The sequence below is a fragment of the Callithrix jacchus genome, chromosome 22 (genome assembly GCF_049354715.1).
Source record: "Callithrix jacchus isolate 240 chromosome 22, calJac240_pri, whole genome shotgun sequence".
Taxonomy (NCBI): Eukaryota; Metazoa; Chordata; class Mammalia; order Primates; family Cebidae; genus Callithrix; species Callithrix jacchus.
The window spans coordinates 2,776,312-2,804,137 of NC_133523.1; the positions used below are offsets into that span (position 1 = coordinate 2,776,312).

At 57.3% G+C, this 27,826-nt stretch overlaps 1 protein-coding gene across 2 annotated transcripts; it reads right to left on the minus strand.

Moving 5' to 3' along the window:
• On the minus strand, positions 1-27,160 carry TLE2 (TLE family member 2, transcriptional corepressor). Of its 2 annotated transcripts, none has more exons than XM_035290289.3 (20): positions 26,805-27,160; positions 26,627-26,724; positions 26,307-26,370; positions 25,803-25,847; positions 23,062-23,124; positions 19,512-19,586; positions 19,075-19,255; positions 17,755-17,774; positions 16,773-16,883; positions 14,237-14,281; positions 12,762-12,911; positions 11,362-11,500; positions 10,433-10,593; positions 9,772-9,848; positions 8,689-8,938; positions 7,636-7,883; positions 7,369-7,516; positions 4,972-5,122; positions 2,271-2,347; positions 1-309 (listed from the first exon to the last, which is right to left on the minus strand). In XM_035290289.3, exons 1-20 carry the CDS (start codon positions 26,826-26,828, stop codon positions 202-204), a joined length of 2,235 nt encoding a protein of 744 aa, XP_035146180.1. In that variant the 5' UTR covers positions 26,829-27,160; the 3' UTR covers positions 1-201. The 2 variants fall into 2 exon arrangements, with proteins under 2 accessions (XP_035146180.1, XP_035146179.1); XM_035290288.3 differs by having other exon boundaries at positions 19,075-19,258.
• Positions 27,161-27,826: the final 666 nt, after the last annotated feature.

Genomic DNA, 27,826 nt, shown 5'->3' on the forward strand with positions numbered 1-27,826 from the left:
TGCCATAAATACATTTATTTCCACCAAGGCCCCTGCCCAGCGGCCCCCCACATGCAGCAGGGGTGAACCCGCTGGCCAGAGAGCAGACGGTGCTGCGGGCTCACAGGCAGGGCGGGCGGACGCCTGCTGGGTGCCTGTCCTGGAGCTGCTTCCCCTTGGAGCCTGGACTTCGGGTGCAGGAGCGTGGGGGGGGGGAGGGTCTCAGTAGACCACCTCGTACACGGTGGCCTTCTTGTCCCCCGAGCCCGTCACGATGTATTTGTTATTCCTGGATATGTCACAGCTCAGGACAGAGGACGATTCCTTAGACTGCAGAGGGAAGAGGGAGAGGGGAAAAGGCAGGGTGAGCACGGTCCCCACGGATGCGGGCAACGTGGGCGCAGAGTCAGGAATGGGAGAGCAGGACTCTGCACTGAGTGACTCATTCTTTTTTTTCTTTTTTTGAGTTTTGTTCTTTAGCCCGGCTGCAGGAGCGCAGTAGCAGGATCTCGGCTCACCGCAACCTCCGCCTCCTGGGTTCAGGCAATTCTCCTGCCTCAGCCTCCCGAGTAGCTGGGATTACAGGCACGCGCCACCATGCCCAGCTAATTTTTGTATTTTTAGTAGAGACGGGGTTTCACCATGTTGACCAGGATGGTCTCGATCTCTTGACCTCGTGATCCACCTACCTCGGCCTCCCAAAGTGCTGGGATTACAGGCTTGAGCCACCATCCCCGGCTAATTTTTTTTGTATTTTAACAGAGATGGAGTTCCACCATGTTGGCAAAGATGGTCTTGATCTCCTGACCTGGTGATCCACCCGCCTTGGCCTCCCGAAGTGCTGGGATTACACCGTGAGCCACCGCGCCCGGCCATTTTTTTTTATTTTTAGTAGAGACGGAGTTTCGCCTTGTTGGTCAGACTGGTCTCAAACTCTTGACCTCAGGTGACCCAGCCGCCTCGGCCTCTCAAAGTGCTGAGACGACAGGTGTGGGCCACCGCGCCATTCCTTTTCTAGACACAGGTGCATTGGAGCTAAGTCCCTTGGGCAGAGCAGAGCCTCCACACCCTCGATACCAAGAGATGGGACTGAAGAGCTGCCCTTTCTGAGAAGCTCAGAGCGGGTGTGCACCAGGCGTGATGTCACACGGCAGAGCAGAGGGGCAAGGCAGCGGCCTAGACCAGGGGTCTGCAAACTTCACAAAGGGCCGGAGGAGTAAATATTTCAGGCTTTGCCTAAAGTCTGTTACATATTCTGGGATTTTTTTCCTTACAACCCTTTAAACCTCGCTTGAGGTTGGGAGTTAGAGACCAGCTTGGCCAACATGGTGAAACCCCGTCTCTACTAAAAATACAAAAATTAGCCAGGCGTGGTGGTGGGTGCCTGTAATCCCAGTTACGCAGGAGGCTGAGGCAGGAGAATGGCTTGAACCCGGGAGGTGGAGGCTGCGGTGAGCCGAGATCACACCACTGTGATCCAGCCTGGGTGACAGAGCAGGACTTGGTGTTTAAAAAAAAAAAAAAAAAAAGGCCGGGCACAGTGGCTCATGCCTGTAATCCCAGCACTTTGGGAGGCCGAGGCGGGTGAATCACGAGGTCAAGAGATCAAGACCATCCTGGTCAACATGGTGAAACCCCGTCTCTACTAAAAACACAAAAAATTAGCTGGGCATGGTGGTGCGTGCCTGTAATCCCAGCTACTCAGGAGGCTGAGGCAGGAGAACTGCCTGAACCCGGGAGGCGGAGGTTGCGCCATTGCACTCCAGCCTGGGTAACAAGAGCGAAACTCCATCTCAAAAAAAGAAAATTAGTCAGGCGCTGCTGGGTGCAGTGGCGGCTCGTGCCTGTAATCCCAGCACTTTGGGAGGCTGAGGTGGGTATCACCTGAGGTCAGGAGTTCAAGACCAGCCTGGCCAACATGGTGAAACCCCGTCTCTACTAAAAATACAAAAAAAAAAATTAGCTGGGCGTGGTGGTGGGTGCCTGTAATCCCAGCTACTCTGGAGGCTGAGGCAGGGAGAATTGCTTAAACAAAGGAGGCAGAGGTGGCAGTGAGCTGAGATTAGCCAGTGCACTCAGGCCTGGGTGACAGAGCCAGACTCTGCCTCAAAAAAAAACCCAACAGGAAAATGAGGCCCTCGGGCTGAATTCCAGCTTCTGCTTTAGTACCTGGCAACGGGGAGGCTTCAGGACCCCGAGGAGCGGTCAGGGTGGCTGGGGGTGGGCCCAGGGGATGCAGACGGGCAATTTCTTTGACCCTGGCATAGCTGAGCACATGGCCCACTGAGTACCTGGAAAATGCTGGCCCCGTACGGCGTCCTCCAGGCGTTGAGCAAGTTGTCCTTCCCTGTGCTCACAAACCACCGTCCTGGGGAGGGAGAGCAGCACAGTTCAAAGAGGGGGACTGAAGAGGGTCCAGGGCTGCCGGGGGAGGTGGGGCAGGCTGGGTCTGGCCTCTCCCCGGTCCTTATTCCGCTCCCCTCTCAAGGGGTCTTGGGGGGACTGAAGAGGGTCCAGGGCTGCCGGGGGAGGTGGGGCAGCTTGGGTCTGGCCTCTCCCTGTTCCTTATTCCGCTGCCCCTCTCAAGGGGTCTTGGGGGAGCTGAAGAGGGTCCAGGGCTGCCGGGGGAGGTGGGGCAGGCTGGGTCTGGCCTCTCCCTGTTCCTTATTCTGCTTCCCCTCTCAAGGGGTCTTGGAGGGACTGAAGAGGGTCCAGGGCTGCCGGGGGAGGTGGGGCAGCCTGGGTCTGGCCTCTCCCTGTTCCTTATTCCGCTGCCCCTCTCAAGGGGTCTTGGGCAGGTGCAGTGGCTCATGCTGGCAATCCCAGCACTTTGGGAAGCTGAGGTGAGCAGATCACCTGAGGTCAAGAGTTGCAGATCAACCTCACCAACAAGGAGAAACCCTCTCTTCTAAAAATACAAACATTAGCCGGGCATGGTGGTGCCTGCCTGTAATCCCAGCCACTCAGGAGGTGGAGGCAGGAGAATCGCTTGAACCCCGGAGGTGGAGGTTGCAGTGAACGGAGATTACGCCATTGAACTCCAGCCTGGGTAACAAGAACGAGACATCTCGGGGACAAAAAAAAAAAAGGTCTTGTTCTGTCGCTCAGGCTGGAGAGCAGTGGTGCGATCACAGCTCACGGCTCACGGCAGCCTCGACCACCTGCGCTCAAGCACGCCTCCAACAGCCTCCCACGCAGCTGGGACCACAGGTGTGCACCCCCATGCCCAGGTAACACTTCTATTTTTTGCTGGGCACACTGCCTCGTAGCTGTAATTCCAGCACTCTGGGAGGCCGAGACGGGCAGATCACCTGAGGTCAGGAGTTTAAGACCAGCTTGGCCAACGTGATGCAACCCCTTCTCTTTGTTTGTTTTTTTTTTTTTTGAGACAGAGTTTCACTCTTGTTACCCAGGCTGGAGTGCAATGGCGCGATCTCTGCTCACTGCAACCTCCGCCTCCTGGGTTCAGGCAATTCTCCTGCCTCAGCCTCCTGAGTAGATGGGATTACAGGCACGCGCCACCATGCCCAGCTAATTTTTGTATTTTGAGTAGAGACGGGGTTTCACCATGTTGACCAGGATGGCCTCGATCTCTTGACCTCGTGATCCACCCGCCTCGGCCTCCCAGATGGCAGACACTTATAATCCCAGCTACTCGGGAGGCTGAGGCAGGAGAATCACTTGAACCCGGGAGGCGCAGGTTGCAGTGAGCTGAGATTGCACCACTGCACTCCAGCCTGGGGGACAGAGTGAGAATTCGTCTCAAAAAAATACATATTTTCTGTGGAGTTGGGGTTTCACTGTGCTGCTCAGGCTGCTCTCAAACTCCTGGCCTCAAGCCATCCTCCCACCTTAGCCTCCCTAAGTGCTGGGATTACAGGTGTGAGCCGCCACGCTCGGCCCAAGTATTGTCTTTTTTTGATATAAGAGATCCCACGGACTATTTAAGATATACGAATCCTAACGAATGATATTTTTAAGAGGCAGGGTTTCATTCCATTGCCCAGGCTGGCAGGCAGTGGTGCGATCGTAGCTGCCTGGAGCCTTGATCTCCTGGGCTCAAGCACTCCTCCTTCCTCAGCCTCCCTAGTATTTGGGACTACAAGGGGGACCCACCATACCCAGCTGTTTTATTTTTTTGTAGAGTCTTGGTACGTCGCCCAGGCTGGTCTTGAACTCCTGATCTGGGGTGATCCTTATAGCTCAGCCTCCTGAGTAGTTGAAACTACGTGCAGCAGCTACTGTGCCTGGCTTACATTTTTTTTTTTTTACTTTATAATTTAAAAAAAAAAAACTTTTTCATTTAAAGACGGGGTTTCACCATGTTGGTCAGGCTGGTCTTGAACTCCCGACCTCAGGTGATCCACCCGACTTGGCCTCCAAAGTGCTTGGATTACAGGCGTGAGCCACCACGCCCGGCCCTCTTTTTTTTTTTTTTGAGATAGAGGCTCCCTCTTGTCACCCAGGCTGGAGGGCAGTGGTGTGATCTTGGTTCACTGCAACCTCCACCTCTCGGGTTCCAGTGATTCTCCTGCCTCAACCTCTCAAGTAGCTGGGATTTCAGGCAACTGCCACCATGCCCTGCTCATTTTAAAATTTTTAATAGAGATGGGCTTTCACCATGTTGGCCAGGCTGGTCTTGAACTCCTGACCTCAGGTGATCTGCCCGCTTTGGCCTCCCAAAGTGTTAGGATGACAGGCGTGAGCCACCGCGCCTGGCCTTAAATTTGAATCTCGGATAAGTCATCAATTTTTAGGACAGGTATATACCAAATATCTCATTATTTGGCTTTTAGTATAAGTATATCCCACACACCATTTGGGATATACTTCTATTAATGACTTGCTTTTGAGTATATAAATCTGAATATATAAGTAACATTTTAGTGCATAAATAACATTATGTGTTATTTAACTAAGATTCAGACTACATAGGCACCCTGGGTTTTGTTGCGGTTTTGGGGGTGTGCCACTCCAGCCCAGTAGACATACCACAGGAGGCGAACTTGAGGGACAGGACGCAGCTCTCGTGGAGGTGCAGCTGGTACTTCTCCGGCTTGCGGACATGCAGGATCTCCACGTTGCTACTCTCCATTCCGACGGCCAGCCAGTCCTGGTTAGGGCAGTGGCCCAGGGAGAAAATCTGGGGGTAAAGAGGGAAGAGATGGGGTCACGAGCCCCCCTTTGTTTTGTGTTGAGACGGTATCTCTCTCTCCGCCACCCAGGCCAGAGTGCAGTGGTGCAATCATGGCTTACTGCAGCCTCCATTTCCACAGCTGAGGCTGATCCTCCTGCCTCAGCCTCCTGGGAAGCTGAGATTACAGGCATGCACCACTGCATCTGGATAATTTATTTTTGAGATGGAGTCTCACTGTGTCACCCAGGCTGGACTGCAATGTCACGATCTCAGCTCCCTACAGCCTCCGTCTCCCAGGTTCAAGTGATTCTCCTGCCTCAGCCTCCCAAGTAGCTGGGATTACAGGTGCCTGCCACCATGCCCAGCTAATTTTTGTATTTCTAGTATAGAAGGGCTTTCGCCATCTTGGCCAGGTTGGTCTGGAACTCCTGACCTCAAGCGATCTGCCGTCTCGGCCTCCCAAAGTGCTGGGATTATAGCTGAAAGCCACCATCTCTGGCTTATGAGCCCCTTTGGATATTGGGGGGTGCCCAGCACCAGCAGGGGGTGGGGGGTGGAGTCCAACCTTCTCCCTCTTCAGCTCCCCACAGAGAAAGGCAGCTGGCCCAGGACTGAGAACACAGCAGACAAGTGCATGTCGAATCATTAATATTAATCAGAATTACACAGAACCCTAGGGCCACACATCCATTATCTGCTCTGAGTGCACAATAGCACAGTGGGGAGGAGGGGGGAGGGAACGAGCACGCAAGGACAATCATTCCCCTTAAGCAGATGGTGGAAGCCAAGGCAGTGTCCCCTCAAGGTCACACAGCAATGCTACGAAAGAGGAGTACTCAGCCGGGCACGCTGGCTCATGTCTGTCATCCCAACACTTTGGGAGGCTCAGGCAGGCGGATCACCTGAGGTCAGGAGTTCGTGACCAGCCTGGCCAACATGGTGAAACTCCGTCTCTGCTAAAAACCCCAAAACTAGCTGGGCGTGGTGGCGCGCGCCTGTAGTCCCAGCTACTCTGGAGGCTGAGGCAGGAGAACTGCCTGAACCCAGGAGGCGGAGGTTGCAGTGAGCCGAGATCATGTCACTGCACTCCCATCTTGGAGGCAGAGTGAGACTCCATCTCAAAAACAACAAAAAATGCCCAGAAATCATCAAAATGAAGACCAGGCTAGACATAAAGAGCTTGGGAGGGTGGGAGCAGTGGCTCATGCCTGTAATTCCCACACTGGGAGACCGAGGTGGGTGGATTACTTGAGGCCAGGAGTCCAAGACCAGCCTGGACAACACAATGAAACCTGGTGTCAAAAAAAAAAAAAAAACACACAAAAATGAGCTGGGCATGACGGTGCATGCTAGTAGTCCCAGCTACTCAGGTGGCCAAGGCACAAGAATCATTTGTACCTGGGACATGGAGGTTGCAGTAAGCTGAGATCACACCACTGCACCAATCTCAAAAACAAAACAAAAACAAGAACTTGGGAGTTAAGAGTTAGTTCCTCTTAGGTTTCAAGGAGGAGGAGCAAACCAGATGGGTCTTGAGGGATGAATAGGAGTTTGCCAATTACAGAAACAAGACAAAGGCATTTCAGCCACAGGGAACAAATGAGCAGAGGTCTCAGAGCCATTCCAGAGTACAGTGTGCGTGAGACCAGTGCATGGAAATCCTGAATGACAGGAGTTCATTCCCTGCCCCCAAAGCAGTGAGAGGCAGAATCTGCGACCACGGTGCCTGAAGATTCACTCTCTTTGCTCAGCCCTGAGGAGCCCCCCGCTCTGTCCAGCCCATTCATCATGCCCTTCACTCAGCTTACGCTCCACCTGAAGTGGCGACCTATCCATGCCCAGCTCCTCCATCAACCGCCGCTCTGTTCCCCTGGCCAGTAACTCCCCCATGTTGTGTCCTCAATGGGAAGTGTGTGTCTGGCACTCCCAGTGGGATCCAGAAATTAAAGGCTGAGAGAAGAACCCAGCTACACAAGGAAAGATAGACATAAGGGAAGGGCTGAACAAAGGCAAGTGGAGAAGATGATCTGAGGGTCTCAGTGGCCCCACAGCTTCATATAAATCGGCTCTCTTGGGTTCCCCTACGTCTTCAGAGAATTAAAGTGGAAGCCTGTGGATGTGTATGCATAAGAAAGATGGACGCTACAGCAGATGTTAGTCCTGTCCTGCCTCTGGAAGTGGCCCCCACAAGGAGAGGAAGGGACTCAGATTCCTGGAGTTTCCATCCCCCTCCCACCAGCACCGAACAGCACCTGGGAGCTGAAGTCGTGCTGCTGCAGCTGGCGGCCCTCCCGCAGGTCCCAGCAGCGCACCGTGTTGTCCAGGCCCCCTGTCCAGAGCCGAGTGCCATAATCAGAAATGTCAATACAGCTGGCGCCGTCCGTGTGGCCCTGGAACTGCCTGGAGGAAGAAGGGCCCAGGCGTCCATCCTGGAATTCCAGCTGCCCCAGCACCTCCCAGGTCAGTCAGTCTACCCCACTGCAGAGAGCGGCCGCGGCTTGCCCGAGGTCCCAGCGCACCTGACCATCGTCTGGTTCTGCAGGTCCCAGACCACAATGTTGCCATCGCTGCAGCAGGAGAAGCAAACCTTGGCGTCGGGGCTGACGGCCAGGGCGTAGCAGGCTGGGGCCGAGGAGGTCAGCTCGGCCTTGATACGGGGAGTGGGCGCTGCCAGGTCCCAAATGGACAAGGTGCTGGCCTCACCGCCCACGATCAGACTCCGGCCATCTGGCAGCAACTTGCAGGAGCGAATGTAGTTGTCTCGGTTCTGGGGCCAGGAAGAGAATCAGGCTGGGGGTTGGTCCCAGGTGAGGTCTCTAGGAGCATGGCTTAATGTGGGGGTCTCTGGAGCCCAAGGGACCCTCATCCTCATTAGCCTGCAAGCCCTGCCCCTTTGGCCCACACTGTTCCATTAGACTGTGAGCTCCGTTATTCACCTACAATCCCGGCCCATGGTAGACCTGCAAGCCTTACCCTGATTGGCCAGTGAGCCCCATTCCTTTGGCCTGCAAACCCCACCCCATTTGACAAGCTCCACCCTCCACCTGTAAATCCCACCCATGGCTGGCCCGAAAACCCTGTCCTGGGTGGCCTGCAAGTCCTACCCGGATTGACTTGGTGAGCCCCACCCCTTTGGCCTGCAAGCCCCGCCCCATCTGACTATGAGCTCCGCCCTTCACCTGATTGGCCAATGAGCCCCACTTTGGCCTGCAAGCCCCGCCCCATCTGACTATGAGCTCCGCCCTTCACCTGTAAGCCCCACCCATGGTTGGCCTGCAAACCCTATCCTGATTGGCCAATGAGCCCCACCACTTTGGCCTGCAAGCCCCGCCCCATCTGACCATAAGCTCCACCCTTCACCAGTAAGCCCCACCCATGGTTGGCCTGCAAACCCTATCCTGATTGGCCAATGAGCCCCACCACTTTGGCCTGCAAGCCCCGCCCCATCTGACCATAAGCTCCACCCTTCAACTGTAACCCCACCCACAGCCGGCCTGCAAACGCCGCCTCATTTGAATATAAGCTCCACCCCTCACCCGTGAGTCCCGCCCACTGTCCCACCCTGCCCTCACCAGGCAGTCGAGCTGGGCCACGGGTGTCTTGGCCCCAGGCTGGCCCACGTCCCACACCTTCACGCAGCCCTTGCCACCCGTGTATACGTGCTGCGTGGAGCCGCTGATGGTGACCGCGCAGACCACCTCACCGTGCGCCAGTGTGTGCAGCTGCCGGGCGTGCCGAGGGATGCCGGCGCCCACCAGTGCGTCCGAGGGGAAAGGCACCGGCTGCATCTGCCCATCTGCAGACACGTGGAAGGAGTAGGCCCTAGAGAGAAAGCCTGGGCATGACCCAGCCCTGGGACCACCCCTCCGCGCCCCCACCTGGGAGGGCAGGGAGACGCCTTTATCCTGCCTGGCACCCGATGATGTATTCTTTATTTTTATTTTTTGTTTTGTTTTTGTGTTTATGAGATGGAGTCTCACTCTGTCGCCCAGGCTGGAGTGCAGTGGCACAATCTCGGCTCACTGCAACCTCTGCCTCCTGGGTTCCAGCTATTCTCCTGCCTCAGCCTCCTGAGTAGCTAGGATTACAGGCGTGCACCACTGTGCCTGGCTAAGCTTTACGTATTTTTAGTAGAGACGGGGTTTCATCGTTTTGGCCGGGCTGGTTTTGAACCCCTGACCTCAAGTGATCCGCTCACCTCGGCCGCCCAAAGTGCTAGGATTACAAGCATGAGCCACCAAGTCCAGCGTGATGCATTTTTGTTTGTGATGGAGTCTCTGTCACGCAGGCTGGAGTGCAGTGGCACCATCTGGGCTCATTGCAACCTCCACTTCCCAGGTTCAAGTGATTCTCCTGCCTCAGCCTCCAAAGTAGCTGGGATTACAGGCATGGGCCACCACCCATGGCTAATGTTTTTGTATTTTTAGTAGAGTCAGGGTTTCACCACGTTAATCAGGCTGCTCTTGAGCCCCTGACCTCCAATGATCTGCCCACCTTGGCCTCCCAAAGTGTTGGGATTGAGCCATGGTGCCCAGCCCACACAAGAGACTTTCTAGAAGGAGAGCGGGGAGACCCTAACCACACAGGATAAGACCTCAGAGGAGGTGGGGGGCTGGCCCGGGTTCCCAGGCAGGGAGCCCCACCCCGGTACTCACGGCTTTCCCCCGGGGATGCTGGGTAGCGAGGAAGAGACGGATGACCCTCGGAGATGTGGGTGAGACTCAAATGCCATCTGTCAGAAGGCCAAAGGGGGTGTCAGTGAGGCAGGTGACTCTGACTCCCGCCCACCTCTGCTGTCCCACGCCCACCTGCCATGCCCCTGTTTATCAGCCCCTACCAAGGAAGCAGAATTGCCTTCACCTCTGCCTGTCGCACTCCAGGTGGAAGGTGCTGAGGTTTTTGAGGGCACCGACCCCGACATCTCTCTGTCCAGGAAATCCTAGAACTCCAGGGTTCCAAGGATCCTGAAGAGTTCTCCATGGAATGCCCAGACTGACTAGGAGTCTGCAAACTGCAGCCCCCGGACAAACCTGGTCCAATGCCTGTTTGTGGATATCGCATCCCAAAGCCAAGGCCCTACCGCTCCTTCTCATGCAGCTTAGTCACTGTGGCCTTTTTCCAGTCACAGTCCTGCTTTGTATGAAGCTTGTGGGACTACTGAGACCCCCAGATCATCTTCCCACGCACGCTTGCTGAGCCAGGGCTCCCTTCCGTTTCTGCACTCCCCTGTCTTTCCTTGCATAGTTGGTTTCTCCTCCCAGCCCCCAGCCCCTGGGCCCTGCTGACACCTCCTGTACCCCCAACCCAAGGACTCACCATGGGGGAGCGTCCGTACACCACAGAGCTGCTGACCTGCGGGGACAGGTGGAGGCTGACGTAGGAGCTGGGCACCGAGAGGTCTCCATTGAGGGTGCTGTGTGAGCCCAGGCTGAACGACGTGGTGAAGGGACTGGACAGAGTCAGGGGGCTCCTCAGGGCTGAGGGGGAAAGAGTCGGGGACACATTTTCAGACACTTGGGACTCAGATCCCGCCTCCCACTGTCTTGGGAGTTCCCTGGCCTTTCATTCAGAGTTTCCACGCTCTGGTCCCACATGGGCCACAGCCTGGGACACCTCCAGACCTCTGCACATACCGTTCCTCCGGTGGACACGACTTTCTCTTTCTTTTAAGTGACAAACTCCTACCCATCCTTCAAAACCCAGGCCCAATGTCCATTCACATCTCAGAAACATCCTTGAGATCAGGGCTGTGAGTGTGGGGGCCTTGCTACCCGGGAGTTCCTTGGAGGGGGGATTCAAGGCCAATTTCTTTCAGGAACCCCAGAACCAGCACAGAGCCTGATCGTAAGGCAGAAAAGATGAGCACTGTCATTCCCCAGGTTACTGATGGGGAAACTGAGGCTGAGAGAGGCTGGGTCACTTGCCTAAGGTCACCCAGCTGGTGAATGCCCAGGCCTGTTCTGAAACCCAAGCCTGTCTGACCCGAAACTTGTCTTTTCAGTGCAGTAGGCTGAAACCGCCAACCAAGTCACTTCCGCTCTCCTGGCCTCAGTTTCCCTACCCATCAAGCTGAGACAATGAGGAACCAGCCAGAGGGAGGCAGCATCTAACATGAAGTCACGAAGGGACCAAGGCCATGAATGCCAAGCCCGGAATCCCAGCCTCCTGCCTCACCAGCCCATTTTAGTAGCTGTCCCCAGAGACGAGGCCTGCCCCGGACAGGCACCAGCAGGCAAGGTGCTCACCGATGCTGTCTGTGGAAGGCGCTGGCTTGGCAGCGAGCTGGCACAGGTGACTGGCCGAGCTGGGCCCGGGGGTGGACGCGTCCTGGGGTGGGGAGGAGTCACAGGACTTGGAGGCAGGAGTGCTGGCGGGAAGGTCATTCTGCAGAGAAAGGGCAGGACTGAACGCCACCAGGCACCTGGTGACTTGTGGCCCAACGATCTGATCAGAAACTGGAGGGGCAAGTTGCGGGGTTCACGCCTGTAATCCCAACACTGGGATGCCAAGACAGCTAGATCACCTGAAGCCAGGAGTTCGAGACCCGGAGAGGCAGACCCCACAGCGGCATATTCCCTGGTGAAGGAAGAGCTCCCAGTACACAGCACAATCCTCCTTGTCCCCCCACCCTCGAGAGGGAGGTGTCACCCAGAGCTGTCCCTCCCCAAGGGGAGCGCTGATAAAAGTAGCAGCTGGACCAGCATCTACGCAGGCTCTGTCATCTCGCTTCGTGTCATCACCTCCCCTGCCTTCCAAGAAAGTTCCCATCCTTGCGTCTCGTCTGTCTCCGTTTCCCACGACACCACTGCACAAACCGTGACAGCCGCACAGCTCCGGCACCCGCAAAAGACTGGAGGGGACAACTGTGGCTTCCCCAATACAACGGAGCTGCCCCATCCCCTTGTGAGGTTTTCCTGCAGTGGGAGGAGGGCACTTAAGATGGAATGGGAGCCCCAACCTCTGGTGGTTGCCATGGTAACCTGCCAGGAGGGGAGGCCTTGAAACCAGGAGGGGAGGCCTCGAAACCGACATACTCTCCCCTGGTAAGTGCGGGGGAGGGGGATCTGGGGAAGACTTGGGGTGAGGGGAGCTGAGTTTCGAATGCCCTCGGGGTGCTTTCAGATGGCTCACGTGCTTGGCATTAAACTCCAGGAGATCCAACTGGAGAGTTGTTTCTATATTAACTATCTTTCCTTCCAAGGACAGCATCTCGGCTTGGGGCCGGTGCGTCTCTAAGCGCCTCTGGAGGGGCAAAGCACACGCAGGCCTGGGTCCAGCCTAGCTAGCTGCCCAGTCTATGGCTGGGCTTTCACTGTGTTTATTTCCATAGGATTTCCTATTGATTGCCAGAGAGAGACCTGCTTTCCACGGAGGGTGGTGAACGGCCTTTTAAAATGTATCTACGAAGCTTCTTTACAAAGTTGCCTTTTAATACTTACTGAGGTTCTAGAAAGTCAGTCCAAGCAGGTTAAAACACACACACACACACACACACACACACACACACACACACACAGGAGAGAGAGAGTAGACAACCCCAGCCCAGCTGATTTCTCATCATTGCTCTCTGTGTCATGAGATAGTGTCTGTTTCAAGGCCTCCAGGATATATAAAGTGAGTTTCAAGGCCCTCCCCTTCTCCTTACCAGGATGAGCTCCTTGGCTCTGGGGAGTGGTGAGCCGAGGCTTGAGGCCAAGGAGGCTGGACTATCCACCAGGTCCCGATGGGCAGGAACACAGATGGGTGCCTTTCCACAGGGGGTGGTAGCCGGGCTGGGGGGCTCTGAGGGTTGGTCCTGGGTTCGAGGATGTGACATTGAGTGGAGTTGGGGAAGAAGAGTCCCTCTCTATCCTCCTCCCAACTCCCCCGCTCCCGCTTCCAGACTGGGTACTCATGACCCACTATGGGAAGATTACAAAACCCTTGGTTGCCTCCGTTTACTCATCTGTAAAATGAATTTTTTTAAGTCTTGCTGTGTCACCCAGGCTGGAGTACAGTGGCTCACTGCAACCTCTGCCTCTTGGGTTCAAGTGAGCACATCCAGCTAATTTTTTGTATTTTTAGTAGAGATGGTTTCACCATGTTGGTCAGGCTGGTTTCAAACTCCTGACCTCAAGTGATCCATCTGCCTCAGCCTCCCAAAGTGCTGGAATTACAGGTGTGAGTCACCACACCTGGCCTGTAAAATGGGTTTAATGATGTCCATAAGCACCCATAGCAAGGGCTGTATAAGAACTTGGTTTTCTTTTCTTTTCTTTTTTTTTTGAGACGGAGTTTCGCTCTTGTTGCCCAGGCTGGAGTGCAATGGCGTGATCTCGGCTCACCGCAACCTCCGCCTCCCGGGTTCAGGCAATTCTCCTGCCTCAGCCTCCCGAGTAGCTGGGATTACAGGCACGCGCCACCATGCCCAGCTAATTTTTTTGTCTTTTTAGTAGAGATGGGGTTTCACCATGTTGACCAGGATGGTCTCGATCTCTTGACCTCGTGATCCACCCGCCTCGGCCTCCCAAAGTGCTGGGATTACAGGCTTGAGCCACCGCGCCCGGCCAGAACTTGGTTTTCTTTTATTTCTTTTTGAGACGGACTTTTGCTCTCCTTGCCCAGGCTGGAGTGCAGTGGCACGATACCAGCTCACCGCAACCTCCGCCTCCCGGGTTAAAATGACTCTCCTGCCTCAGCCTCCCGAGTAGCTGGGATTATAGGCACCCACCACCACGCCGGGCTAATTTTGTATTTCTTGTAGAGGCGGGGTTTCTCCATGTTGAGCAGGGTGGTCTCAAACATCTGACCTCGGTGATCCGCCTGCCTCGGCCTCCCCAAGTACTGGGATTCAGGTGTGAGCCACCGCGCCCGGCCTGGTTTTATTTTCTCATTGAACAGATGAGAAAAGTGAGGCCAGGGAAGGGGGTATCACTCCCCCCAAACCACTCAGTGAGCCTGAGCTTGAAGCCACGCCCTGTGCAATGGAGAGGAGGTCGGCCAGAGGTGTCCCAGAGTCCCCGACTCTTCCTGGCCCCATGCTGTCCCCATCCCAGCCACCCCACGGAGAAGAGAACCAGGATCCTCACTACCTCTGCATCCTCCCGTTCCAGATAATCCATGCTGGACCCCAGCACTCACCTCATCCACGACCAGGTTGTAGTCACTCTTATCTTCGTCGCTTTCCTGGTGGGGGGAAGTGGGGGAAGGGAGCTCATTGTGGGTGACCAGCCCGTCACCCAGGCTGGAGTGCAGTGGCGAGATCTCAGCTCACTGCAACCTCCACCTCCCGGGTTCAAGCGATTCTCCTGCCTCAGCCTCCCGAGTAGCTGGGATTACAGGTGCGCGCCACCAGGCCTGGCTAATTTTGTATTTTTAGTAGAGATGGGGCTTCTCCATGTTGGTCAGGTTGGTCTCTAACCCCTGACCTCAGGTGATCCGCCCACCAGGGCCTCCCAAAGTGCTGGGATTACAGGCGTGAACCACCGCACCCGGCTGGACTATTGTTTTTTTGAGACGGAGTTTCGCTCTTGTTACCCAGGCTGGAGTGCAATGGCGCGATCTCGGCTCACCGCAACCTCCGCCTCCTGGGTTCAGGCAATTCTCCTGCCTCAGCCTCCCGAGTAGCTGGGATTACAGGCACGCGCCACCATGCCCAGCTAATTTTTGTATTTTTAGTAGAGACGGGGTTTCACCATGTTGACCAGGATGGGCTCGATCTTTTGACCTCGTGATCCACCCGCCTCGGCCTCCCAAAGTGCTGGGATTACAGGCGTGAGCCACCGCGCCCAGCCTGATTTTTGTTGTTTTTTTTTTTGAGACAGGGTCTCACTCTGTCACCCGGATTGGAGTGCGGTGACAAGACCACAGCTCCCTGCGGCCTTCTGTGCTCAAGCGATCCTCCCACCTCAGCCTCCCGAGCAGCTGAAACCACAGCTACGGACCACCACACCCAGCTACATTTTTGTATTTTCCTGTAGAGACGAGGTTTTGCCATGTTGCTCAGGCTGGTTTTAAACTCCTGGCCCCAAATGATTGTGGTCACGCCCCTGCCTCCGAGACCCCTATCTGCTCCCCAGGAGCTGGGGGAGGCAGCCCAGGGCATGACTGAGATTCTCAGGCCACTGCGCCCGTTTGCTCCGAGCAGAAGGGAAGGCTGCAGGTGCCCAGACCCAGGATCCGGAAAGGATGTGGGTGTGGGGAGCAGGTGCACGCTTCGTGGAGAAGAACTTTGAAAGACAGAGACTGCATCAGTGCCCTGTGTGATTCCCAGCCCTCTCAGGCCTCGGTTTACCCCTCTGTATAATGGGGGGACAGCCAGAGACCAGAATCATCCTTATCTCCTTCCTCAATCTCAACCCACAAAGCCAATCAGTCTCTTAGCATGTGGGTGTCACCAACCTCTCTGCTGACCTGCACCCACTCCCCACAGGCCTAACAGAGACCTCATCTCCTCCCAGTCCCTTCCGTGGGCTCCTGGCCTCCAGCCTTCCCCCTCCAGGCAACCCTCCAAGCTGACCCCAGACAGATTTTCCTAAGACCTATCCCTGCCTCTGCTCTGCAACCCTCTATGGCTCCCCACTGCCTTGGGAGAAAGACCAAGCCCCAGTTCCATTCACTGACGTAGAAAACATTATCCTGGGTACCACGGCAGGGGGCGGGCTGGGACGGGGCGCTGCTGACATGTTGGGCTGGAAACCAAAGGAAGACAAAGAGGCTGCAGCCTGGAAGACAAAATCCGCACAGTGGGTGGGTTCGCCCAGACTCCCCTCCCATCCCCGGGTTTCTTCTTTAAATGGAAATTAGTTGCGTCCAGGCGCGATGGCGCATGCCTGTGATCCCAGCACGCTGGGAGGCCGAGGCGGATGGATCACCTGAGGTCAGGAGTTTGAGACCAGCCTGGCCAACACGGTGAAACCTCATCTTCACTAAAAATACACAAATTAGCCGGCTGTGGTGGTGCCCACGTGTAGCACCAGCTACCCAGGAGGCTGAGGAAGAAGAATCGCTTGAACTTGGAAGGCAGAGGCTGCAGCGAGAGGAGATCGCACCCCTGCACTCCAGCCTGGGCTACAGAACAAGACTCTGCCTCAGTCAATCCATCAATCGGTCCACTGCCAAAAAGAAAGTTTTCTCTGACAAGCAGCACGATCGACCCGCACTGAGCCTGCCAGTCTCCTGAGACCAGATTGTACCTGCCCCCGTAGGTGGCACAGGTGCTCCCCAGCTGGCCACAGCCCCATTCCCCACATTTGGCCTGGCCCCGGGGACACTAGACTTTGAAACGACAGGTGTGCAGCTGTGTGGCAAAGAGAAGAGGTCCCAGCCTCTAGGAGGTGGTCAGAGAAGGCTTCCTGTAGGAGGTAGCACTTTGTGTCTTGATGGAAAAACTGGTTTCTGAAACAAGGGTGCTCTAGGGAGAGAAAACAGCTGGACTAGAAGCAACAGGGCGGGAAAAGGGCCGTACGGGCCAGAGGCCGCAGAGACGTCAAGAAACTAGAGTTAAGTCTTGCCCTATGGGATCTCTTCTGACTGGCCAGTATTCTGAGTAGTAGGGGGCTATGGAAGGCTCTAGAGTGAGAGAATCATGGCAGAGTTGGGCTCTGGAAGGCTCCGAGGGCCCCAGCTGGCCTGGGTCATGTGTGCCCACCCCAGTCCTGCACCTGTCCCTACTCACATAACGTCCCGGCAGCTCCTTTTCATCGGCTCTCTGCTTCCCACCACCACCACCGGGGCCGCTCGGTCGCTCCTCCTCCACCAGACTCTCGGGGGGCGAGGGAGACGCACTCTGCAAAGAGACAGGAGCCACGGGCAGAAACGGTCAGGGCCCTGCACCCCTAGACTGCACTGTGAACCAGCTGAGACTGAGGGTCCCCCACTGTTATTAGGGTCTGCACCTCAAGCTTCTCATCTGGGAAATGGGAGCTTCGAAGGGCTGACTCAGTGCTAAGATTTTGTTTTCTCTGAGACGGAGTCTTGCTCCGTCACCCAGGCTGGGGTGCAATGGCACAATCTCAGCTCACCGCAACCTCCGCCTCCCGGGTTCAGACAATTCTCCTGCCTCAGCCTCCCAAGTAGCTGGGATTACAGGCACGCACCACCATGCCCAGCTAATTTTTTGTATTTTTTAGTAGAGATGGGGTTTCTCCATGTTGGTCAGGCTGGTCTCGAACTCCTGACCTCAGGTGATCCGCCCTCCTTGGCCTCCCAAAGTGCTAGGATTACAGGTGTGAGACACTGCAACCGGCTGGCCTGTTTTTTCTTTCCTTTCTCTTTTTTTTTTTTTTGAGACGGGTTCTCGCTCTGTCACCCAGGCTGGAGCGCAGTGGCGCCATCTCAGCTCCCTGCAGCCTTGGGCTTCTGTGCTCAAGTGATCCTCCCACCTCAGCCTCCCGAGTAGCTGAAAACACAGCCATGGACCACCACGGCTGGCTACATTTTAGTATTTTTCTGTAGAGATGAGGTTTTGCCATGTTGCTCAGGCTGGTCTCAAACTCCTGGCCCCAAATGATTCTCCCACCTCTGCCTACCGAAGCGCTGGGATCACAGGCCTGAGCCACCACACCCAGGCGAGGTCTCATTCTGGCGCCCCCATCAGCTCAGAACCAGCGTCGGTCCCCCGAGAATACAAAGGGAGTCCCGGGGTGCCACTCACTCACCCTGCTCGGGGCTCTCTCCACTGGCAGATTGGGAATGAAAGAGAGAGGGAGAAAGAATGAGGCATTTGTGTCCATGGCGCCAGAGTCCAGCTGTCCAGTTTACGCAGCCCCGCCCCCCGCCCCGCTGAGTCTCCCTATCCTTCCAACACCCTTCCAAGTGGCGGATTATCCCTCCCCTGCACTTAGATCACGGCCCAGAGAGAGGCAGTGACTTCCCCAAGACGCACAGCCCACTGGGGGTAAAGCTGAACCCACGGCCTTGCCGCCATTCTCGTTATTCCTCTCAAACTTTAAGAGATGGGGGTTAGACAACAGGTGCTGGAGAGGATGTGGAGAAACAGGAACGCTTTTACACCGTTGGTGGGAGTGCACTTTAGTTCAACCACTGTGGAAGGCAGAGACGATTCCTCAAAAATCTTAAACTAGAAACGCCACTTGGCCCAGCAATCCCTGAGGACTGTAAATCGTTTCATTATAAAGACACATGCGCACCTGTGTACCTGCAGCACTGTTCACAATAGCAAAGGCTTGGGACCAACCCCAATGCCCGTCAATGACAGACTGGATAAAGAAAATGTGGCACATAGACACCGTGGAATACTATGCAGCCATAAAAAAGGATGCGTTCACGACCTTTGCAGGGACATAGATGAAGACGGAAACCATCACTCTCAGCAAACTGACACAGGAACAGAAAACCAAACTCCAGATGTTCTCACTCATAAGTGGGAGTTGAACAGTGAGAACACATGGAAACAGGGAGGGGAGCATCACACACTGGGGCCTGACGGGGGGTGGGAGGCAAGGGGAGGGCGATCCTTAGGAGAAATCCCTAATATAGATGACGGGGTGATGGATGCAGCCAACCACCGTGGCACATGTGCACCTATGTAACAGACCTGTATGTTGTACACACGTACCCCAAAACTTAAAGTATAATAAAAAAATTAAAAAGGAAAAAAAAGAGATGGGATCTTGCTCTGTTGCCCAGGCTGGACTACAGTGGCCCCATCACAGCTCACTGCAGCCTCAACCTCCCGGGCTCAAGCAATCCTCTCACCGCAGCCTTGGGAACATAGGTGTGCAACACCACACACAGCTAATTTTTAAATTTTTGTAGCGATGGGGTCTCACACTGTTGCCCAGGCTAGTCATGAACTCCTGGGCTCAAGTGATCCTCCCGCCTTGGCCTCCCAAAGTGCTGGGATGACAGGCGTGAGCCACCTCACCCCTCACGCTGATGTGTTTGGTGCCCGGCCTGCCCGCCCTCCTCCCCAGCCCCAGCCCCTGCCAAGGCCACACTCTGCACTGCCCACTCACCTCGGGACCCCTCAGCCTCCACGCCTGCACGATCTTCCTTGACAGCTGCGGCCAGCTGAGCCTGGGCAGCCAGGGCTCCAGACAGGGCGAGCAACCCCGTGGTACTGCTGCCCACCAGCCCAGCTGGGCGGGGGGTGAGGGGCACAGGAGGGGCGTGGTGGGACAGCGGCTGGAGCTGCTGCTGCTAGAAAGGAGGGAGGATGGGCTGGGGCGGGGGGCGGGAGGAAGGGGGTGGGGGATGGCGGGAACCTTGTGGTCCCTGGCCCAAGAGGTGGACACTGGGATGGGAACTAAGCACAGCGTGTGCCCCTGGGGTTCCCACGATGGCTGGAGCCCAGGCCCACCCACCACCCTCAGCTTTAACACCTCCTGGGTAGGTGCCAGGGACCTGGGGGTGGGCATCTCCCCATGGCAGGGCAGAGGCTGCAGAGACTCACCCCGATGAGGCTGTTCAGCTCCCCCACGGTGACCTGCTTGGCACGCTCTACAGCCTGGAGCACCTGCTGCTGGTGCTGGGGAGGAGGACCAGGAAGAGGGTACACTGAGCCCCTGCTCAGCCAAGCGGTGCCCCTCGGAGCCCTGACCTCTTCCCATCACCCTCTCATCTTTGCCCCGGTACCTCCCATTTTTCCAAGACAGAGTCTCCCTCCATCACCCAGGCTGGAGTACAGTGGCTTGACCTCAGCTCACTACAACCTCTGCCTCCCGGGTTCAAGCAATCCTCCTACCTCAGTCTCCCGAGTATCTGGGGCTACAGGTGCATGCCGCCACACCCCGTTAATTTTTTGTATTTTTTATTAGAGATGAAGATTTCACCACGTTGTCCAGGCTTGAACTCCTGATCTCGTGCTTTCCCACCTGGGCCTCCCAAACTGCTGGGATTACAGGGTTGAGTCACTGGGCCCGCAGTTACAATAATTATAAACCAGGCCAGGCGCGGTGGCTCAGCAGCCCGTAATCCCAGCACTTCAGGAGGCTGGGGCAGGCGGATCACGAGGTCAGGAGCTCGAGACTAGCCTGGCCAACACGGTGAAACCCCATCGCTACTAAAAATACGAAAATGAGCTGGGTGTGGTGCTGCGTGCCTGTAGTCCCAGCTACTCGGGAGGCTGAGGCAGGAGAACCTTTTGAACCCGGAGGTTGCAGTGAGCCAAGACTGCACCTACTCCAGCCTGGGTAACACAGAAAGACTCCATTCAAAAAAAAAAAAAAGAGAATAATTACAAATTAGTCTCTCCTTCTGGGCACTGAAGACATTTGCGACTGGATCGTTCTCTGGGGCGGTGCCATCCCTAGCACTGCAGGGGGCTGAGCAGCGTCCCTGACCTTCACTCACTCCACGCCAGGGGCACCCCCCCACCGTTGTGACAAACACAGATGTCTCCTGGTGGTAAAACTGTCCCCAGGAGAAAACCACTGTGATAAATCAGCACCACAGGCCCTCCTCCTAAGAAACAGCAAATGCCAGACTCCAGGAGCCCCCTCCGCTCCCTGCCGTCACAGCACCCTCCCGTCCCCTTCTCCACCTTCGTGACAATCACTGCTTTGTCTGTCTGTACAATTCTGCCTCCCACGATCGCCTTCCTAAACCTGCTTGGATTTGTCCATTTTGAACGTCCTGTGGGCTCATTCTCTGTGTTCTGTTTGGCGTCTGGTCTCCCTCAGCGTTAACATTTTAAGCTCCATCCCTGATGTGGTGGGTGGCGGCAGCGGCGTGTTCGGCTTACAGAGCTTCGGGGCTCTGCCGTGAGAACATGTTCTATCTGGGCCGGGCGCGGTGGCTCACGCCTGGATTCCCAGCACTTTGGGAGACTGAGGCGGGTGGATCACTTGAGGTCAAGAGATCGAGACCATCCTGGTCAACATGGTGAAACCCCATCTCTACCAAAAAAAAAAAAAAAATTAGCTGGGTGTGGCACCAGGTGCCTGTAGTCCCAGTTACTCAGGAGGCTGAGGCAGGAGAATTGCCCGAACCCAGGAGGCGGAGGTTGCGGTGAGCCGAGATCGCGCCATTGCACTCCAGCCTGGGGAACAAGAGCGAAACTCCGTCTCAAAAAATAAACAAACAAACATTACTAGTTAACCTAAGTGAAAACCACCACACGGGGCTGGTGACTCCGGTGTGGGACAGCGGAACGGCAGTGTATGGCACTATAGGCAGCTTGTGTATATGTGCTTTTGAGGACAGGCATTTGGGCTGCCCCCACCAAGGAGGTATCAGGATGCTGATACAGAGCTCCCACGGTGGCGCACCTGTGTGGGGGTGTGTGTAGAACGGGGTGGAAGACCTTCTAGAAAGGCCAGAGGGTGAAAATGTTTTCCTTCTGCACGTCAGAGGTCTCTGTTGCAACTACCAAACTCTGTTACTGCAGTGGGAAAGCTGCTGGGAATGGGATGTACACGAGTGGGCACGGCTGTGTGCCGATAAAGCTTTATTTACAAAAACAACTGGAGGGCCACAGTTGGCCCTAGAGCTGCAGCTTGCTGATTTCGGAAAATGTGTGCCTTTACTCATCCCTTTCAACCGTCCTTTTACCTAAACTTTTTTTTTAGATGGAGTCTTGCTCTGTCACTCAGGCTGGAGTACAATGGTTCGAATCTCGGCTCGGTGCAACCTCTTCCCCAGCGCCCAATTCCAGCAATTCTCCTGCCTCAGCCTCCCCATCGGCTGGGGCTATAGGCACACAGCACCATGCCTGGCTAATTTTTTTTAAAAATTTTTAATCGAGATAGGGTATCCCCATACTTGACAGGCTGGACTCAAATTCCTGACCTCTGGTGATCCACCCGCCTCAGCCTCCCAAAGCGCTGCGGATTACAGGCCGCTTTAAGCGTTTTTAAGTACACAGCTCAGCAGTGTTAAGCGCATGCGTGCGCACACGCACACACACACGCACGCACGCACACACGCACGCACACGCACACACACGCGCGCGCACACGCACACACACGCGCGCACGCGCACACACACACGCACACACACACGCACACACGCACACACACACGCGCACACACACACACACACGCACACACACACACACAGTTGTGCAGCCCTCGCCAGCATCATCTCCAGAACCGTCCCATCTTCCCAAACGGAATTTCTCTCTCCAAGAAACACTCACTCCCTGTCCCCTCCCCAGCCCCTGGCACCGCCCATTGTACTTTCTGTCTCCGTGAGCCTGACCCCCGGACTTCCTGGGAGTGGATCACCCAGTGTTTGTCCCTCTGTGTGATTTCTCCTAGCAGGACGGCAGGGTTCACGTCCATCGGGTGCTGACTGAGCGTATGAGCTCATCTCAACCTCACACCTAAGCTACTGAAAAAAAAAAAAAACACAGAAGTTGGCCGGGCGTGAAGGCTCACGCCTGTAATTCCAGCACTTTGGGAGGCAGAGGCAGGTGGATCACCTGAGGTCAGGAGTTCAAGACCAGCCTGACCATCATGGTGAAACTCCATCTTTAAAAAAAAAAAAAAAATACAGAGTTAAGCAGGTGTGGTGGTGCGTGCCTGTAATCCCAGCTACTCGGGAGGATGAGGCAGGAGAATTGTTGGAACTCAGGAGGCGGAGGCTGCAGTGAGCCAAGACCGCCCCACTGCACTCAAGCCCAGGTGACAGACTGAGGCTCTGTCTCAAAATAAAACAAAACAAAAACCAGCCAGGCAGGTGTCCTGCCGGAGGCCACACAGCCAGGATTCAGACCCGGGCAGCCAACGTGCAGGGCTTCGGGGGTCAGCTCTCTGCCCAGCTTCCAATCAAGGAGGAAGAAAGCACTCAGTCCTCAGCCAACACCTCCCTCCATCCCGGCAGCCCGTGCCCCAGCTGGGTGTCTGGCCTCAGGGCTGGGGACTACCGCAGTGAGAAACGGTCTCTATCTGGGCTGCAGGTTACCGCAAAATCAGCGCCTGGGGCGTCCTCTCCCAGACCTACCCCCTCCCATCTTCTTCCAGACTCTTTCCCCTCCTCCCCCCACCCCCAGGCCCACTCACCTCCTGGGTCAGGAAGGGAATAATCTGAGCGCAGATACCACTCAGGCGCTTCACAATCTCCGCCTGGCAGGAAGGAAGGAGAGGAAGCTTGGAGCCGGGTGGACACTTGCAACCCGGCTCTGGACACCCAGGCGCACCTGCGAGGCGCGAGGGTTAGGGAGGCGGCGTCCACAGGTGCACGGAGGGAACTCGGGCCAGCTAGGCAGGGGCCGAGGCCAGATTCAGAGCCCCGCCAGGCTGTTTGCTCAGCTGAGCGAGGCCAGGGGTGGCCTGTAGCCAGGAAGACTCCGGCTGAGGCTGAGTGAGGTCCCGCCAGACGCACACCCACCGGGGATTTGCAGGAGGCAGCGCACAGACCCCCAACTCAGACACACACTCAGAGGCTCTGGGGTCAGCAGAAACAAAGGGAAGGGGCCTCCGCCTGGAGTTCCAGATCCCGGCGCTGGCTGGCCCCAAGCCTCTCCCAGGCAAGGCCCCTCTCCAGAAGCCTCATCTGCTTCCCCGGGCTGATCGACCCGCTGGGGATGCCTCCAGGTGGAGATCTCAGCGCTCCACACTCAAGGGAAGGGTTTCACCTGGAGAGCGTCTGGGCCCAGGTGCCCCGAAGAGACTAAGGAGGGGAGAGGGCGTGTGGGTGGGGAAGGGGGCGGGTAGACAAAGGCCCAGACGCTCTCCAGGAGAGTGGAACCCGGATCCCAGGGTGTCTGGCACCCCATAAGAGAGTCTGTTTCGTGTACCCATGGGGCCATGCCATGCTTCAGCAGACAAGCCCCCTCCCGCACACATCAGAACCGACCAGAGCCCCCCAGACGCAGGAAAGCATGCCAGGATGCGCACCCCCAGGGTCCCCACACTCCCAGCCCACCCCCTTCTCCTTCCCAGCCACCAGCAAGTCCCAATGCAAAGCTCTACTCATGGAAGCTGATATCCTGGTGGAATCTAAGGGCCCACAAAGCTCAGAAGCTTGGGGCCCCTCTCATCCCTTTAAAACCACTGGTCAGCCTCAGGATCTCAGGGTGAAGAAGGGACCACTGAGGTCAATTTCAGAATCTTTGGGTCTGTCTTGGAACCTGGAGACCGTTACGTTCAAGAATAGCCTAGGGACCTTTTAACACACATCTGCACATATATCAGACAATCTCAGACCCCGAGGTCCATCTCAGACCCCGAGGTCCATCTCAGAACCCCGAGATCCATCTCAGAACCCCGAGGTCTATCTCAGAACCCTGAGGTCAATCTCAGACCCTCAAGGTCCATCTCAGAACCCTGAGGTCCATCTCAGAACCCTGAGGTCCAACTGAGAACCTTGAGGTCAATCTCGGAACCCTGAGGTCAATCTCAGAACCCTGAGGTCCATCTCGGAACCCTGAGGTCCATCTCGGAACCCTGAGGTCTATCTCGGAACCCTGAGGTCCATCTCAGAACCCTGAGGTCAATCTCGGAACCCTGAGGTCCATCTTGGAACCCTGAGGTCAATCTCAGAACCTTGAGGTCCATCTCAGGACTTTCAGGTCACTCTCAGAACCCTGAGGTCTGAGGACCCTGAGGTCACTCTCAGAACCCCGAGATTAATCTCATAAATTTGAAGTTAGGGCCGGGCATGGTGGCTCATGCCTGTAATCCCAGCACTTTGGGAGGCCCAGGCGGGTGGATCACGAGGTCAAGAGATTGAGACCATCCCGGTCAACATGGTGAAACCCCGTCTCTACTAAAAACACAAAAAATTAGCTGGGCATGGTGGCGCGTGCCTGTAGTCCCAGCTACTCAGGAGGCTGAGGCAGGAGAATTGCCTGAACCCAGGAGGCGGAGGTTGCGGTGAGCCGAGATCGCGCCATTGCACTCCAGCCTGGGTAACAAGAGCGTAACTCCGTCTCAAAAAAAAAAAAAAAAAGCGAAGTCAATCTCAGAACCCTGAGGTCAATATCAGAATCCTGAGGTCTGTCTCACAGCTCTTGAGGTCAATCTCAGGACCTTGAGGTCAATCTCAGGAACTTGAGGTCTATCTCAGGACCTTGAGGTCGGAACCATGAGGCCAAACTCAGAAATCTGAAGTGAATCTCAGAACCTTGAGTTCCATCTCTGAGTCTCGAGGTCAATCTCAGAACCATGGATCACACCAAGAAGCTTAGGAAGAGGCTCAGAACCCCATGGCACTGGGGTCAATTTCAAAGCCGTGGAGGCAGCCACAGAGTTTTGAGGTCTCTCCTGGAATAGTGGAGGTCACAGTCTGAACCACAGCATCAAATTCAAGGCCTGGAGAACGATCTCGGAAGCTTCCAGCCAACGCCACGGAGATCAATCTCAGAGGCTTCAAAACAGCAACAGAACCTGGGGTCCATCTGAAAACTTCAGACTCTCTGGGCTGAAAGGGACCTCTCTAAGAGTGGCCTGGGACAGAAGTCACTTCCACAGCCTCCCGGCCTGGCTGCCCTGCCTCTGCCACGTGCCCTCCTTGATGGGGATGCCTGGTGGCCCCTGCCAGCTGCCTGCCTCTCTGCTAGACAGCTCCAACCCAGAGACAGTGTCTTCAGAAGCTGAGACTCAGTTTCCTTTCAGGAGGCTGAAGTCTGTCCTCCTGGTCCCAGATGGGCCCTCTGTGACCCCTGCAGGGATTTCGGGATGAGACCCCGGTTCCCTAGGTGTGCTCTGGCCCCGGCTGCCCACACTGGGTCCCTCCCGCGGCTTCCAGACCCCCCACCCTCACCCTCCCTCCTGAACATGCCTAATCCCAACCCAGTTACCTGCTTATGCATTTCAATGTTGAGCCCGTAAGACATTTCATAATACTGCAAAGGGAAATCCAAAGTGAGAACGGCCGCGGTGGAAATGGGTGCCCTCCTGGAGACAGGTGGTGCCAGGGTCTTCCGAGAGCCCCCCAGGCTGCAGGGATCACAGCAGGACCGCAGAGCCCCCCAGCTCCATGGAGTCCCAGAGGAGGAAGCAGGGGCTCTGCCTGGAAGGGCCCCCTCTACTCTCCCCAGAGAGGTGGGGCCGGTAGAAGGGACCAGAGGCCCTGGCCCCACAGAGATGCCGGATCAGGCGAGGGGTCCTCCCTGTCTCCCTGTTCTCAGAGCCGGGAGGACCCTCCGAGAAAGCGAGCGTGAAATCCCAATCAGCCCAATGGACAGACAGGGAAGCCGAGGCTGGGAGCGGGGCAGGGCCCTACGGCAGAGTCCACCGCCACTCAAAGCCCTGCCCGCGTCTCCCCCGCGTGTCCCCGCGCCTGGCACCCCGAGTGCCCTCACCATCACATAATGTCTCTGCATTTCCGTCTTCTCGCTGGCCAGCTTCTCACATTCTAGCTTGAGGCTGGGAAGGAGAGAGAGGGCAAGGGGCTCCCACCCGCCGCGCGTGGGCCGTGCGGGGCCGGCTTCCAAAGTGAGGGGCTCATCTCCCCACCCCCCCACGCCCGTCCGGGTCCCTCCCCGCCCCTTCCCGGGCTCCCAGTACCCCCCGCTCCGACTGTCCCCACAGCCCCGTGCACCTGCGCTTCCACCTGGAGGCCTTTCCCGCGCCCCCTCCCCGGCGCCCAGGTGAACTCCCGCGGCCCCGGGGCGCCCCTCACCTGTGGTACTGAGCCTGGAGAAACTGGAATTCCTCCTTGATGCGGTCGCAGATCTCCAAGATCGAGAACTTGAAGGGCTGGCCGGACTGGAGCGGGGTCTGGGGGGGCGGGGGGGGGGCCGTCAGGGTCTGAGTTCCCGGACCCCGGGGGGGCGCCCTCCCCGCAGCCCCCCACTCACCGGGTGCCTTCCCTGGGGGTACATCCTGCCGATCCGAGAAGCCCCCCAGCGCCACCGGAGCTTGAGGATATGGAGGCGGCAAAAGTGGGGGAGGCTGAAGTGCGGGGGGGGAGGCTGCCCGAGGAAAGGGGGAGGAGGGCGACACGGCGCGGGGCAGGGGACCCGGGAGTCCCTGGAGCCAAGCGCGGGGCCGTGGGAGCCCCTCCCCGGGTCGGGGCGCGCGGGGCGCGGGGAGCGCGGGGGCGGGGGCGCGGCGAGGGCAGCGCGGAAGGTCGGGGCGCGCGGCGTCCGGGTTTCGGCGGCGGCGAGGGCGGCGGGCCCCGTGCGGAGCCGCCTCCCTCCGGCGGGGCTCGGCCGGGAGCCGCGGGCTGAGCCGCCTTAAGGTGGCGCCGCCGCCCCCGCGCGCCCGCGGCCCGCCCCGCGCCCCCCCTGCGCGCCCCGGCCCGCCCCGCCCCTCCCCGCGCCCCCCTTGCGCGCCCCGCCCCTCCCCGCGCCCCCCCTGCGCGCCCCGCCCCGCCCCTCCCCGCGCCCCCCCTGCGCGCCCCGCCCCTCCCCGCGCCCCCCCTGCGCGCCCCGCCCCGCCCCTCCCCGCGCCCCCCCTGCGCGCCCCGCCCCTCCCCGCGCCCCCCCTGCGCGCCCCGCCCCTCCCCGCCCCCCCCTGCGCGCCCCGCCCCGCCCCTCCCCGCGCCCCCCCCTGCGCGCCCCGCCCCTCCCCGCGCCCCCCCTGCACCCGCCCCCTTCCTTCCGGCCCTGTGGACCTGTGGGGAAACTGAGGCCGGGGTGGGGGTTGGGCGCCCAGTGCCTCAAAACAGGGTCCCCGCCCCCTCCCGAATGGGCGGGTGGGGGGGAGAAAAACCTCTGAACGGACCATCCACACCCCGCGTTGCCCGCCGTGGGGGGCGGGGGCCCGTCCAGAGTCGGAAACGGCTTTTCTGAGCAAGTGACATTGGGCTGAGATCGAAGGGTCAGGAGGACGCAGCCTTGCCAAGCGCTCGCCGGGAGCCCTGCCAGGAAGGGGCTCT